This window comes from Tupaia chinensis, unplaced genomic scaffold, assembly GCF_000334495.1.
Source record: "Tupaia chinensis unplaced genomic scaffold, TupChi_1.0 Scaffold000573_1, whole genome shotgun sequence".
Taxonomy (NCBI): domain Eukaryota; kingdom Metazoa; phylum Chordata; class Mammalia; order Scandentia; family Tupaiidae; genus Tupaia; species Tupaia belangeri.
In genome coordinates, this window is record NW_006160087.1 from 1,713,667 (window position 1) to 1,727,898 (window position 14,232).

At 54.4% G+C, this 14,232-nt stretch overlaps 2 protein-coding genes and 1 pseudogene across 8 annotated transcripts in view; all 3 read left to right on the forward strand.

The window, feature by feature from the left end:
* PHC2 (polyhomeotic homolog 2) overlaps window positions 1-4,351 on the forward strand; it is a 99,833-nt gene extending 95,482 nt beyond the window's left edge. For all 7 annotated transcript variants that reach the window (XM_006158085.3, XM_006158082.3, XM_006158083.3 and 4 more), the window contains one exon: window positions 3,142-4,351. In XM_006158085.3, coding sequence (XP_006158147.1) covers window positions 3,142-3,296 — 155 coding nt within the window. In that variant the 3' untranslated portion in view covers window positions 3,297-4,351. The remainder of the gene's footprint in view (window positions 1-3,141) is intronic.
* A 2,834-nt stretch (window positions 4,352-7,185) lies between these two features.
* Window positions 7,186-7,971, forward strand: LOC102483146 (60S ribosomal protein L19 pseudogene; annotated as a pseudogene).
* A 420-nt stretch (window positions 7,972-8,391) lies between these two features.
* Window positions 8,392-14,232, forward strand: part of A3GALT2 (alpha 1,3-galactosyltransferase 2) — a 19,546-nt gene continuing 13,705 nt past the window's right edge. The window contains exon 1 of the mRNA XM_006158141.2: window positions 8,392-8,544. Coding sequence (XP_006158203.1) covers window positions 8,522-8,544 — 23 coding nt within the window. The 5' untranslated portion in view covers window positions 8,392-8,521. The remainder of the gene's footprint in view (window positions 8,545-14,232) is intronic.

Here is a 14,232-nt window from a genome sequence, read left to right on the forward strand (position 1 = left end):
AAGGCCACTCTGCTCTTTCCTACTGTCCCTCATGACAGGCAGGGTGGCAGGTTCACCCCAGGTAGTGACCCCGAGAGCACTGCAGGAGCCAGCAGTGTCGGCCACCAGGCCCGTCACTCCTCCTGTGGCTCAGAGACAGAGTGCAGGACACCATCAGGCGCCGTCGGACAGGCTGCTGTAGTCCTGCTCTGGCCCCAGTGAGTCATGTCCTCCTCCGGGCCAGACCCCCCGCCCTGCCAGAGGACTGCCACCTCCCCAGCGTCAGTGTGGCCCCCATCTAGCTCAGGCTCAGGCCCAGACAAGGCTCCTGGAGCCCAGCTCCTCAGTAAGGACACGAGAACTGCCCCTCTGCCACCCAGCCTGCAGCAGGGCAGCCACAGAGTAGCCATGTGGACACGCGGACTAGCCACGGCGGAGCAACCCACTCCCTGGGTATGTCCACGTCCCCGCCCCAGCCGACCCTGAGATCCAGCTGGCGTTTCCCAGACGAGGACTCGGCGGGGCGTGGTGCCCCCACTCGGCTCTGCCCGCGTCACCCTGTCCTGAGAGGCAGCACACGTGCTCAGCAGCCTGCTCTTGCTGCTGCTTCCCTACGGGACCCCCAGCCTTTCAGCCCAGTATCACCCTTCCAGGCTCTATGGTCTCCCTAAAATTTTGTTGGAATTTCTTCAGTTACACAAAACCTCACCCCAAATTTTCTTCAAAATAAGCTTTTTTCAGTATCAGGCTTCTTCTGAAGCTGCGGCTGAGAGAGTGTCCCTAAGGTTAAATCACCCCTGGGGATATGGCCACGCTGCCGTCCCGTCCCCATTCTCCTCTTGGGATTTTGGGCACACGCGCACACACCTGGTGTGCTTTTCAGCTGCTTGTTCCAGGACTTGAACTGCAGAGTCAGCCATGAGGGATTGAGCGCCTTAATCACCATGCCACCTCCTGGCCCAGAGTGCTCTTAAGAGCCTCAAAAGCCCTACCATTAGAGAGGATCTGTGGGGCTGACCCACAAACTCCTTGTAAAGAGCCTTGGGATCAAGTAGTTCTTTCAGGATCTTTCTGAGGCCTTCTGCAAGATGTAAGCCACTCCCAGTTTCATCTGAGTTTCATTTTCTTGACTGTGCCCTGGTTTGATCTTTGCCTAGAAACCTTTCTTAATTTTGGTATCATTTGTCATCTGGAGAGGCTGAAGGATTTTTTCTTAACTTGCCAGAGGTTAGCATGAACTCATCAGTGAGAGAGGGAGAGAACTGAGGCACGGTCACTGCAGTCCCTTCTCTTCCATTTCTCCATCTGTGGGGAGTTGGCACGCTCGTGCACACATGCACACACATACCTGGTATGTTTTTCTTTTTTCGAGAGACATTTTTGCTATAAGGCACGTGCACTTACCAAAGAGATAGAGACAGACAGGAAGCAAGAAATCACGCCCCAGACGGGATAGTCACATCACAATCCCTTCTCCATTCTCATCTTGGGACTTTGGACGAGCACACACACGTGCCCAGTGTGAGTTTCAAGCCACTGGGTCCAGGACTCGAACTGCAGTCTGCCACATGGGAGTCTAGCACCTTAAGCACTCTACCACCTGCTGGGACCGGGACTCTCACTGCAGTTAAGTCCCGTGGGATCCAGCTCCCTTAACCACCAGGCTATCGGGATGGCCCAGAGGCTGAGGAGTCTTACGTCTGGCAAGCCCTGGCTACTTTCTGTCCAACAGTCTCTTTTAAATGATAGAACATGTGCAAGCACGTGAGCACGAGGGGCATCTTCCTGACAGTTCCTGCCAAGCCGCAAGCCTTCCCAGCCACCCACACCCACGGGTGTGCCCCCGCCCCCTGTTCAGGTCGGGCTGGGAGACACAGCTGGTGATCTGCGCCGGCACAGCTGTGGCTCGTGCTCCGCCGTGAGCAGCTCAGCGACAACAGCCAGGTAGCTCCTTCACAGGACCCCAGCGAGGTTGCTCAGTCTGTCGGGTGCATAGAATCTGCCGTGGCACCAGCAGCCCCACCAGCTCTGCGTGTGCAGCTCTCTGCTCCTTCCTAGCACCAAGCCTGTCTCCCAAGGCCGGCACCGGCTTCCTCACTCCCTTTGGCCTTCCAGCAGCTTCCTTTCTGAAGACCGCCAGACTTCCGCTCAGTCTCTCAGAGCACGTGACACTGACGGGCTCCAAGGCCTTGCCCACATAGCACTCCTCTTCCAGGTGGCACAGTCCGTGTCATCTGTGCTTCCCTCGGGTTCCCCAGACAGTGGCTCACTGCAGGGGCTCTAGGCCAGGCAGGTGTGGCGGCTACCTGGGCAGTTGAGGCTGTGGTCTCACATGAGGTCTGCATCAAGATTCAGCTGGGGGAACGGCAGGTGGCGGGGTGGTTGAGGCACTGGACTCCCACGTGGCTGACCGCGGCTCAGGTCCCAGACCTGGCCTCTTGCTTTCTCACTTTCCCTCTCTCTAGTTCTCTCCAGTCAAATTAAAAAATGATAAAACAATTAAAATAATTCATAAAAGGAGGGCCATCAGGTGGCGTGGTGGTTAAGGGCACTGGACTCCCGCATGGCTGACCGTGGTTTGAGTCCCAGACCCAATGGCTTGCACGTGCTCTCTCTCTGTCCTTCTCTGGTCAAATTAAAATAAATAAAGGTAAATATTTTTAAAAAAATAAATCATTTTAAAGAAGATGTCAGCCAAGGCTACAGCCATCTGAAGGCTTGCAGCGCAGGAGCCCCTTCAGTGGAAGCCCACTCACCTGGGCACTGGCCGGCCATCAGCAGGAGGCCCCGGCTGCCCCATGGAGGCCTCTCCAGAGGGCAGCCTGAGTATCCCTGGCGCAGCCATCCTCCTCCAAAGTAAACTATCCAAGAGAGCATGGCAAACGCTGCCGTGGCCCACATGGTGTGGCCTCCAAAGTCACGTGCTGTCTGTCACTTCTGCAGCACCTCATCAGTCACCTAGGTCAGTCCTGTCCATGGTGGGGCTCTGAGCAAAGCGTGACTCAGGCGAGTTCTCAGTTTCTCCCAAGCCATGAAATAAGGCTCTAGGACCCTCCCCAGGCTCGGCCATGAGGGCTAAACCCGATAACGGTCCGGACGCGCGGCAGCTACCGGGGCCAATGCCTACCGGTCACTCTGACGTCTTGCTGGTGTTCCCTGCAGGCTGCCAGGAGATCGCAGAGGAATTCCGTGCCCAGGAGATCGACGGGCAGGCCCTGCTGCTGCTCAAGGAGGACCACCTGATGAGCGCCATGAACATCAAGCTGGGGCCCGCCCTGAAGATCTACGCACGCATCAGCATGCTCAAGGACTCCTAGGGCCGTCCAAGGGGCCCAGACGTGGCCGGTCTGGAAAGGAGCTCTCCCCGGGCATGGCTGGTGAGCCGGTCCAGCACCTCTCAGTGGCTCTCAGGGGCCTTTCACTTCCGTGGGGGGCAGAGGCAGGTGGCACAGAAGATGGGGCTTGACGCTTGTAAATACTGACAGCACTGGCTTCCTCCAAAGTCCCACTACTATAGCCCCGCTCTCTCCCCGCTCTGCCCCCCATTTTCCAGGGGGCATCTGGTCAGGGCTCCCCAACTGGAGTTGGGTTACTTCCAAGGGCAGCCGGCAGGCCTGGGGAGAGGCCTTGACAGCCCTCGCCTTCCTCCCAGTTCCTTCCCCAGGCCTGGTTAGCTCTTCCGTTGCCAGCTTCTCCCCCTTCAGCCTGTCTCTGCAGCCGCCGGTTTGTTCCGGTGGGGAGAGGGGCTGGGCCCAGTGTGGCCACGCCTGCTGGCACAGACGCCTTAACGCTGTGTGTGTGACTGTGTGACTGTGGGAGCCTGGACCCGCAAACAGGCCAGGCGCCGGCCTCTGGCATGGCCAGGGGTTTTGTAGCAAACAGCCACTTAGTGCTTTGTCCTGGACTCCACCCGCCCTTGGGTGGGAACAGAGCAGAAGGGCAGCTCGGACAGGCTGGAGAGGGGACACCTGCTGAGGGATTTTCCTCTCCAGACTTGCCCAGGCATCCCGGACACCCCTCCCCACACCACGAGGTTCCCCGACTGCCCTGCCACCTCGCCAGAGGGCTGAGCCACCTGGGAGCCCCCGGGGAGCCTGAGGATTTGGGGGGGAGGACAGTCCCCCGAGCTCCCGCCCAGGCGAGCAGCCGCCTTTGCCCTCCCACTCCGCTCTTGCTCTAAAACGCCCTAGCAGCAGTGTGAGCTGCCTGAGGAGGGCGCCCGCCTGCTCTGACCCACCCCGCCCTGTGGGATCCCGGGAGAGTGGGCGTGTTTCTCAGCTCGTTCTGTTCCTCACCTGTACCCCCAGGCAGGGTTGGAAATGAAGGACTTTTTTAACCTTTTGTTTTTTAAAAATAAATCTGTAAAACCGCTTTTCCGGTGCCTTTCTCTGCCAGGGAGCTCGTCCCTGCCTGACTGGCTCCTTCACACCCAGCAGGTGAGGGCTGGGTCCTGGGTGGGGGAGTGACACCACGAAGTCCATCCCTCCGCACTGCTGGGGCGCCATCCAAGGGCCCTTAGCTCCAGGTCATGCCAGGGGATGCCACCTCTCCCCTTCACACAGTGGTCCTTGGAGTGGGGGTCCAGAAGCCCTGTCCCCTCTGAGCCCTCACCCACCAGTCCCACTGGGGAGTCATGGCTCTTCCGCAGCGTCCAGAAGCCCTGGGACAGAGCCCAGACCCCACCAAGGCTTGGAAAGAGCTACCAGCGTCCAGAATAGGCCGTGGATGGCTCTGGATCCCTGAGCACTGCAGGCATTTGTAGACGCTGAAATAGAAAATGCTCAGGGTCAGCAGGTGGCATGGAATAAGGCCCAGGATCCCATGTGGGCAACTGGATCTCGAGCCCCAGGCCCAGTGGTTTGAAATCAGGTCAAGCGCATGTGCATGCATACCCGAAATCCTGAGAGGAAAAGGGAGGAGAAGGGACTGCAGCGTGGCAACCCCTCCCACTCCCAAGGGGTGATTTCTCACTTTCCCTCTCTCTTCCTGGTGCCCTATAGCAAAAAAAAAAAAGAAAGAAAAAAGAAAAAAAAATTGTTTAAAGAATTATTTTTTTTAATTTATTTATTTTAATTTGACCAGAGGGGGACAGAGTGGGGGGGTGGGGGTGGGAGTGAGGAAGCAAGCCACCAGGTCTAGGACTTGAACCATGGTTGCCCATACAGGAGTCCAGCGCCCTTAATTACCATGCCACCTGCCAGCGCCTGCAAAAGAACTTTGTAAATGACTAGGACAGGACTAGTTGGTGACACAATGGTTAAAGCGGCTGGATCCCACATGGCTGTTTGCATCATTTGAGTTCCAGACCTAACAGCTTGAAAATCAGACTCTGTGTGTGTGTGTGTGTATGAAATCCCTACAGGAAAATGGAGAAGGGATTGTAGTGTGGCCATCCCCCCAAGGAGGGTGCTTTCTCACACACACACACACACCCATCTCTGGTAAGTGCCCTCCACACACACCCCTCCCCCCAAAAAAAGGTCAGAGGAGGTGGCTCGCAGGCCTTGAGTACGAGAGGAAAACGTTTCTGACCAAGGCGGGTTTATGCAGAGGCCTAAGCAGGAACTGGACATGCAGGAGGTGGGCCGTCAGGTTTGCAGCCAGCACATAGTGGCCACCCTGTTTACCACGTGCCTCTGCAAACTAGCACTGAGTCCCTGGAGCCAGGAACAGAACAGCCACCTGCCCTACAATGAGGAACAGCAGGTGCCGTCCCCGGCAGCACAACCACAAGCCCTTGGCTACACATTCTAGGCAGTGTCTGCACCTGCAGGAATGTGGGTTTGAAGCCCAGGCTGCAACCTGCTGCATCAGGACCTTTGGAAGACCAACACCATACCTTTAACTCTAGCGTGATAACTGACGCTCTTTAGAAAGCCGTTAAAATGTAGGGACCGGCAGGTGGCGTAACAGTTACCTCACTGGACTCCTACATGACTGACCGCGGTTCAAGTCCTGGACCCAGTGGCTTCAAACTCACACTGGGCACATGTGCATGCATACCCAAGATCCTGAGAAGCGAATGGAGGAGAAGGGATTGTAGTTTGGCCATCGGGGGATTGATGTCTTGTTTTCTGTCTCTCTGGCAAGTGCATGCACCCTATAGCAAAAATCTGGACAAAAGGAAGAAGGAAAAAAATCTTAAAATGCAACTCTTACCTGGAGGAAGAAGAGGAATGACTAGCAGGTTGATCCCTAAATGGACCCAGGATCCTGATAGGCTGATGTCCCCAGGGCAGAGAAAGGATGGCAGGACCCCAGGGACAGGGAGGGGGCGCAAGTGCTCAGGTGAGGCCTGTGCGCCAGGCTCTGGGCAGGCTTCATTTTCTGTGCCCCGGTTTTCCCATAAGCAGACCCCATCTGAGTGTGTTTATGTGTGTGGTGAAGAGGAAGGGACCCGGCTCCTGAAAGAGGAGCAGGTGAGTTCGAGGGGATGGGTGGGCAGCTGGGTGTCTGTGCTTTCTTCCCTTAGATGGCAGCCCCAGCCTTTGGCAAGTCTAGGCTATGCCCTTAAACATGCCTCTGCCCTGCTCTTTACCCTTCATACAGAATTTTGCAAAGTTTTTCTGGCCATGACCCAGCATTTTAAAAATAGTTCCCAAGGGACCAGCAGTTAGCGTAATGGCTATGTTGCTGGACTCCCATGTAATCGACCGTGGTTCCTTGTATTAGGTAGTTTAAAACTCACACCAGGTGCATGTGTGTGCATGACCTAAATCCCAAGATAATGGAGGAGAAGGGATTGCAGCGTGGCCATCCCTCCGGAGGGTGATTTCTCCCTCTGTCTCTGTCTTCTGGCAAGCACACACACCCTATAGCAAAAAACACTCCAAGAAAAAAAAAAAATAGTCCCCAATGCAAGCCAACGGCACAGTGGTTACGGACCCGGACTCCCGCGTAGTTGACCACAGTTGAACTCTCGAATCCAGCAGCTCAAACTCATGCCAGGCAGGTGTGTGTGCACCCGAAATCCCAAGAGGAGAATGGAGAAGGGATTGTAGAGTGGCCACCCCCCTAGGGAGGTGATTTCTCGCTTCCTGTTTCTCTGGCGAGCACACACGCCCTATAGCAAAACTCTCTCAAAAAAAATTCCCCCCCCACCCCCCGCCCCGACCTTGTGTAACACTTAAATATATATTAACTGATGTAAAAATGTTAAACAAAACCTACCCTAGCCCTTCCGGCGCCGCAGCCGCAGCCGCAGCCATGAATATGCTCAGGCTTCAGAAGGGGCTTGCCTCTAGTGTTCTCCACTGTGACAAAAAGAAGGTCCGGTTGGACCCCATCGAGACCAATGAAATTGCCAATGCCAACTCCCGTCAGCAGATCGGACGCTGATCAAGGATGGGATCAAGCTTCTGATCATCCACTGTGACTGTCCACTCCCGGGCTCGGTGCTGGAAAAACACCTTGGCCCGCCGAAGGGCAGCCATACGGGCACAGGTCCGCAAAAGGGTGCGGCAGTGCTAGAATGCCAGCGAAGGTGACCTGGGTGAGAGAGAGGACCCTGCGCCGGCTGCTCAGAAGGTACCGGGAGTCTAAGAAGATTGACCGCCACACGGGTCACAGCCTGAGCCTGAAGGTGAAGGGGAATGTGTTCAAGAACAAGCGGATTCTCAGGGAGCACATCCAGAAGCTGAAGGCAGACAAGGCCCCCGAGGAGCTCCGGGCCGACCAGGCTGAGGCCGCAGGGCTAACCCAGGAAGCACGCATGCGCCGTGAGGAGCGCTCCAGGCCAAGAGGGAAGAGATCATCCAGACTCCGTCCAAGGAAGAAGAGATGGAGAAACAAAGTCCCCGTCTCTTGACTGTGCACGGTGGCATTGGCAGATACACAGATCATCCTTTAAATAAAATAAGGCTTTATCTGCCAAAACGAAACCAAACCTACCCTGTATACATCCGGGTATTTTCTTTGCAGTTCTCTTCCTGTTCATACTTTTTAGATCTTGGTCAGAGCTACCAAACGTTTCACAGCCCTCTAATGGGATAGAACTTGTGTTTTTAAAAATACCATCCAAAATAAACTTTACAGAACTGACTTCCTGGCTCCCACATTCACCTCACTGACAAGGAGCAGGGCTCCAGGAGGTGCCTGTCCAAGTTCAACAACCCGATGCCCTTCAGGCCTGGCCAAGGTCCTGCAGATCAGATTTACCTAGGTAAAGAGCACCCCCTGAATCCAGCAATTTTCAGGAACCAAAAGACACCCCTGAGCGGCTCAGGGACCCCAAGGGGGTCAGGGCGTCACTGTAAGATGGCTCTGAGCCTCCGGCCAACTGGAGCTGGCCATGCGCAGATCCACCCTCTTCCAGGTGATTGGCCCCGCAGGGGTTGCCTGACCCCACCCTGGATCCAGCCCTGGCCAGAGGCCCTGCCCCCAAGCATGTTCCTCTCAGGGAATTCACCGCACTGCCTCTGTGGGTGTGGTTTCAGAGGCACTAGGCAGGCACAGCCGGCCTGGTCTGTCCTTATCACCAGGAGGGAGGGTCCACTTCTCCCGACGGGCTGCTGAGAGGCGACCGTCCCACCAGCTTCTCAATATGGCGCGCAAGGAAGGACTAAGGTGAGCGGGGAGGCGGTCAGGAGGGGAGGAAGAGGGTGGGACGGCTGGCCAGAGAAGGGTCCAGGTGGGAAGCCCCAGAGCTAACGCAGGTCCAGGGGAAAGCTGACTCCAAGAGGGACATGGCCCAAGTCGCAGTGTTGTCCAAGGCTGGATATTGGGGGCTGGCTTGCAGCACTGCTAACAGCCTCCTCGTTTCCCTTAACTCCGAACCCCCTTGGTGAGCCAGAAAGCAAGGCCCTGGGGTACGTCCCCCGGTGTCCCTGAGAACTCTCCATCCCACCTGTTCCCTTCAGAATGAATGACTGAACTTGAATCCTTTCTTGAAAGCAAGAGTGGAAACAGGCTGGGACTTGAGGGCCACCGTCTGCTGCTGGAGCTGGGTGGACCCAGAAGCACGCAGGGGTAGAGCAGGCAGGGCCTCCATGGACTAAGCTCCCAGGATACAGCACGGATCAAGGTGCCCTTGCAGACCTGAGCTCACCTGGCCACTCCAGGTTGCTCCGCCAGGCTGCCCAGGCTGAGGCCAGCTTCCAGGACAAGCATTGGCCTGCCCTGCGCTGGGAGGGAGGCGGCTCAGAGGGTCGAAACACCAACAAAGGCAGAGAGGCCCGACAGCCCTCCGCTGGCGGGGCATGGCGATGCTGGGGGTGCACCTCCAGAGGCAGCCCTGCTAGCTGCCGGGACTGGCTGACAGGCAGCCGGCCCTCACCCTCGGCAGCTCTGCCAGAATGCAAGACGGTGGGAGGGCCGTTGCCGCTGCAGGACAGACCGGCTGGCCAGAAACAGGAGGTGGCCTAGAGGGGCTGAGCCTTTCGGGGAAACACCAGGGCCATCGTGGGAGCCCTGTGACCAAATGCCCCACTAGAGGTTTGAGCTCGAGTCCGACTTAAATTCAAACCCACAGGCCGAGCAAATGATTTAGCCTCTCCGTCCCTGTCTCCTGGTTAAGCAGAAATAATCATCGCATCTCCAGGGGTGTGGTGAGGCCCGGAAGTGGACATGTAAAACCCCGGCAGAGTGTCTGACTAGTGAACATCAGGAATTATCCAGACTTAATTCTGAAGAAAATGGAGTTTTAGGCAAAGGAGTGACAGTCAGTTCAGGAATGAGAACGAGACAAAGAACCCATTCACTGCTTCACCCACCAGCAAACAGCTAGCACCACCAGCCCTGAGGTGTGCTCTGCGATTCGGCACCGAGGACACAGGGTAGTGAGGTGGAGAAGCTGCTGGCCCAGCAGGGCAGCTCTGCAGCTTGGCGAGTGCCAGGGGGGAGCTTTGGAAGCGGTGTGGGAGCACATGGTGGAGGGACACTGGAAGAGGTGTCAAGAAAGGCTTCCCAAAGACGGAAGCTGGGCATTATGTTTTTCTTCCTTTATGAGAGAAAAAGAGGGGGAGAGGGAGAGACCGAGATCGGCATGTTGGACCGGGTCTCTCCATACCATGGTCCCCTGCCCTGCTCCCCGTTAGCTAGAAGTGCAGGTGTGAGCCACCACACCCAGCATGTTCAGGTTGGCCCAGGAACTGAACCTGAGCCTCCAGTGCAGCTTCCAGACTACCAAGCAGAGGTGCTGTTTGTGCAGACCTAAAGTCATGGCGAGCCTAAGAAACCTCACGGTGTTGTGTGAAAGGCACCGACCGGGAGGGCGGGGAGGGGTGCTACCAGAATCCAGACCGGGGACAGTGAGGCATGAACAGAGCAGCAGGTGAGCAGGAGGGGAGCCTTGGGCACCAAGAAGGAGGCTGATGTGGCAACTTGGGGCTGGTGCAGGAGGGCCAGGGGTCCCACTGGGGTCCTGGGGATCAGTCCCCAAGAACAAAGGGGGAATGTGACCTGCAGCTTGGGAAGCGCCGAGTTTGAGGGTCTGTGGAGCATCTAGCAGACAGCCGCCCAGGGGGACGCGTCACACCTCCGGCCAGTGCTCAGGAAGAGGGAGTCCCTGGCAGAGACGCCAGTGGTCAAAGAGGATGCACAAAGAACCCTGAGATCTGAATAGCCAGGGGGGCAAACCACACCAGGGGGAGCTGGAAGGAGGCTGGTGGCTGGAGCCCACAGGCACGTGCCAGTGACGGGATGAGACTGGGTGTGGGGAATCGTCCTAAGGTCAGTAAGCAGTCACCGCAACACCATGAAGGCGGGAGAGGCACGCTCAGGTCAACGCTGCTGAAAGATCATTCTGGAGAATGGATTGTGGGCCAGGGCAGAGGCACGGAGGTCAATGAGAGGCTCAGAAAGTTGGCCAGGTTGGCCCCGGCAGGGCGGTGAGGCTGTGAGCAAGCAGCCGCCAAGCAGGGGGCGCTATGTGGGGAGAGCCCAGGGGTTTGCTGGTAGACTCGACATGGGGAACGAGGAGGAACCGAGAGGACTCCCAGACACTCCCACGCGTGTGCACGCCCAAAATGTGAGTGCACGGGCACGCTCAGGTACCGTGGCTTCCCCGCGGAGCATGCTGCCTCTGTGCCGAGCTGCTGTGAGTTGCTTTTCAACCTAACGTTTCAGGTCTGGTTTCCAGTGAGACTCAGCCACCTAGCTCATTCTTGGAAGGTCTCCGCAGTAAGCAACACAGAGTTCATTCACCGGTTCCCTTCCAATCGACTCCGAGGTTGTTCATGTCCACTCGCTTTTCAGCCAGTGCGACAAGGACCCCCTTGGACTGCCCACTGTGGAGGCTCCATTCCCAGAGCCGGGAAGCCTGGGTCGGGGATGTGGGCGCTGAACATAGCAAGGTGTAGGGACAGATCTGAAAGCTCCGTAGGCATGGCTATGAGAGGCTGACTTCGCCCTGCAGTTAGCAGGGACACATAAAATACTGTAACTTGGTTCTCGGGTCCCAGGTCACACGGCCATTAAGGCGCTAGACCCTCACATGGTCAACCACAGTTCGAGTCCTGTACCCAGTAACTTGAAAATCACACTGGGCATGTGTGTGCATGCCCAAAATCCTGAGAGGAGAATGGAGGAGAAGGGATTGCAATGTGGCCGTCCCCCCTGGGGATGATTTCTCACTTTCCCTCTCACTGTCTCTCTGTCTCTCTCTGGCAAGCGCATGTACCCTGTGACAACAACCTGAAAGAAAAAAGGAAAACAACTTGGTTGTTTTTTAAATTGCTGAGTGGTTTCCTTCCTGAACAAGGCAATGCCATCAGGGATTCCTTGTCTGAAATGCTTAGAACCAGAAGTGTTTTGGATTTCAGGGTGCCTAGGAATTTGAGGTATTTGCATATAATGAGATATCCTGGGGATAGGACCGAAGTCTAAACCTGAAATTCCTTTCTGTTTCATAGACACCTGATACACAGAGCCCGAGGGTAGCCATGTGCAGTATTTCCGGTTTGCAGTGTTTTTACTGGGACCCTTCACGTGAGGTCAGGTGTGGAATCTCCTACATGTGGCATCTGGTGGGTGCCCAAAAGTTTCGGATTTCTGCCTTTTGAACGAGGGCTATTCAAACTATTAACATTATAGACAACTGGGCAGAAAAATAAAGAAGACCTACTATAATCCTACTGCAGAAACATTTAGATCATCTCTTTTTATCTTACTTCCTCGTGTGTGTTTTCATTCTTACTGAATTATAATCATGGTGCTTGTAGTGCCCCGTCGCGGAATTCCCAAAAACCCACAAGGAGCCGATTCCGCCGTAAGCACACGAGGGTCGTTTTTATTCGGGCTCGAGCCAGGACTGTCAGTCTTACCGACACAGCAGTCAGAGTGGAGAGCCCAGTGTTAGTCGGGCTGGGTGTTTATTTGGCTGTTAGGGGCAGGTCGAGGGGTGCTGAGGAAGGCACTCGCGCAGCTGTACGTTGGCTGTAGATTTCAAGAAGCAAGTTGTCTTTTACTGACTGGTCTTTAGACAGTTAATTTGGGCAAGGCAAGTTGTCTTTTACTGACTGGTCTTTAGACCCTTAAGTTGGGCGAAAAGTTATTCCAGGTCTCTGGTATTTTTGTTCTTCTCATTATGACCCTCTCTTACTTGAGAGGGCGCTGATTCTCAGCAAGGTGGGTTTAACAAAATGGAGTGGCCCTCTAAGGAAACGGAGTCACTCTGGCCCTTCAGTTCCCCCTTTTCCAAGTACATGGTGGAGCCAGTCGTGGATCCCTGTTACTGAGCTCCATGTGGTCTGAGTCAGGGATGGGCTGATTTTATGGTCTCCAGTTGCTGGCCGTAGTTGTTCGCAAACAGGAGTGTCTGGTCGACGCCAGTGTTCATGGTATGCAGTCACCAGGCTCAATCGCTTAAAGGGAGACTGTGACACAGCACTTTTCGAGACAATGCAAGCGGTTTACAGAAGCAGGACAACACTTGGTTAGGTATTTATGGAATCAACAAAATTTTTTCAGAAAATAGAAACTATATATTTTTTTTGAGTCTCTTTAAACATCTATTAAGGAGAGCTACTTCGAGAGCGCAGTGCCTGATTACTTGGGCTCAAGGTGTAGAGGTAGCCAGCGGTTAATATTCAAGGTCTTTATCCATCTCCCGAGTCAGCAGCAGCCCGTCATTTTGCTGACCGTCTGGTCGCGGAGCCACCGAGTCACACCCTTGACAATGTCCGCATTGCAGTCTGGAGTGACTAGAGCAGGGCTGCCGCTCTCTGGTCTCTGAAGCACCACCATAAAGGACCGTCCCGGCCCATCTTGATGGCCCAAGGCCCTGGCGAGTCCATGGAAGCAGTCCTCCTGGCTCTGGTGTGGCAGACCGACGGCCGACTTTACAACTATGTGAGGCCCCGTCTGGACTAGTTGGAGGCGCTCCTCCCTTTTACTTTCACTGTATATAACATTCAAAGATCACGTGACCAGCTCCAGAACACTGACTCGATCAATTCCTGTAACTCTTAGACTTTTGTAACACAACTCAAACATTCAGCAACATGCTTCACACCTAGTTTCTGTCTCCTTTTTCTTCTGTTCTGATATAGCCATTTTATTTTCAGACAAAAACTCACTATACAAAATTCCTTCTTTATAAAAGCTTTTTCTTTTAGCCTTTTCCATTAGAACATTTTTATAGCCATCACCCTTCTTTCAGTTTTTTTTTTGTTTTTATCTTTACAAGTTTAACATTAAAAATTGCCTTAATCTAACAGATAAGTTCAATTATAAACATTTATTCTATTTACATTTAGCTAATTATTTATTTAAGGTGGTTGTTTGCTTTTAAGAAAAGCAAAACCAGGCTAGTCCTTACTTTAGCTAGTTTTATTTTATCTAGAGACTGAACGATTAGACACCATAGATTTTTCCAGTGTCCCTTACGATTTTTCTTTTCTGGGATTTGATTCTCAAGGGAGCCTTTCCTGAGGGTTTTAGGATTTCCCTGTGTACGAGCAACACTTTTTGAGACAGCACCATTGATAAGGCTATTTAGACTAGGCACAAATATTTTTTCTTAACTAGCTTAACAAGCTTTGTTTTCCCAGGTAGGTAATGTGGTGTACCCGATCTATAATGACTTCTTCAAGGGCCTCGGGGACTATTGGCCTGCCAAGTTGGTAACAGCAATCATCTTTCGGGTCCTCCAGTAGCTTACTGCTTCCTGAGTTTAGGAGGGGGAGGACAGAATCTGGGGTGGCTACAAGAACTTTTAGTTGCTGACAGAGATGTCTCCCCTCCGGCTGGGTCTTATAATTCTCTCTCTTGTCACAGGCTCAGCCAGCCTGTTTCCTACTATTTGTTCTTTTTTTT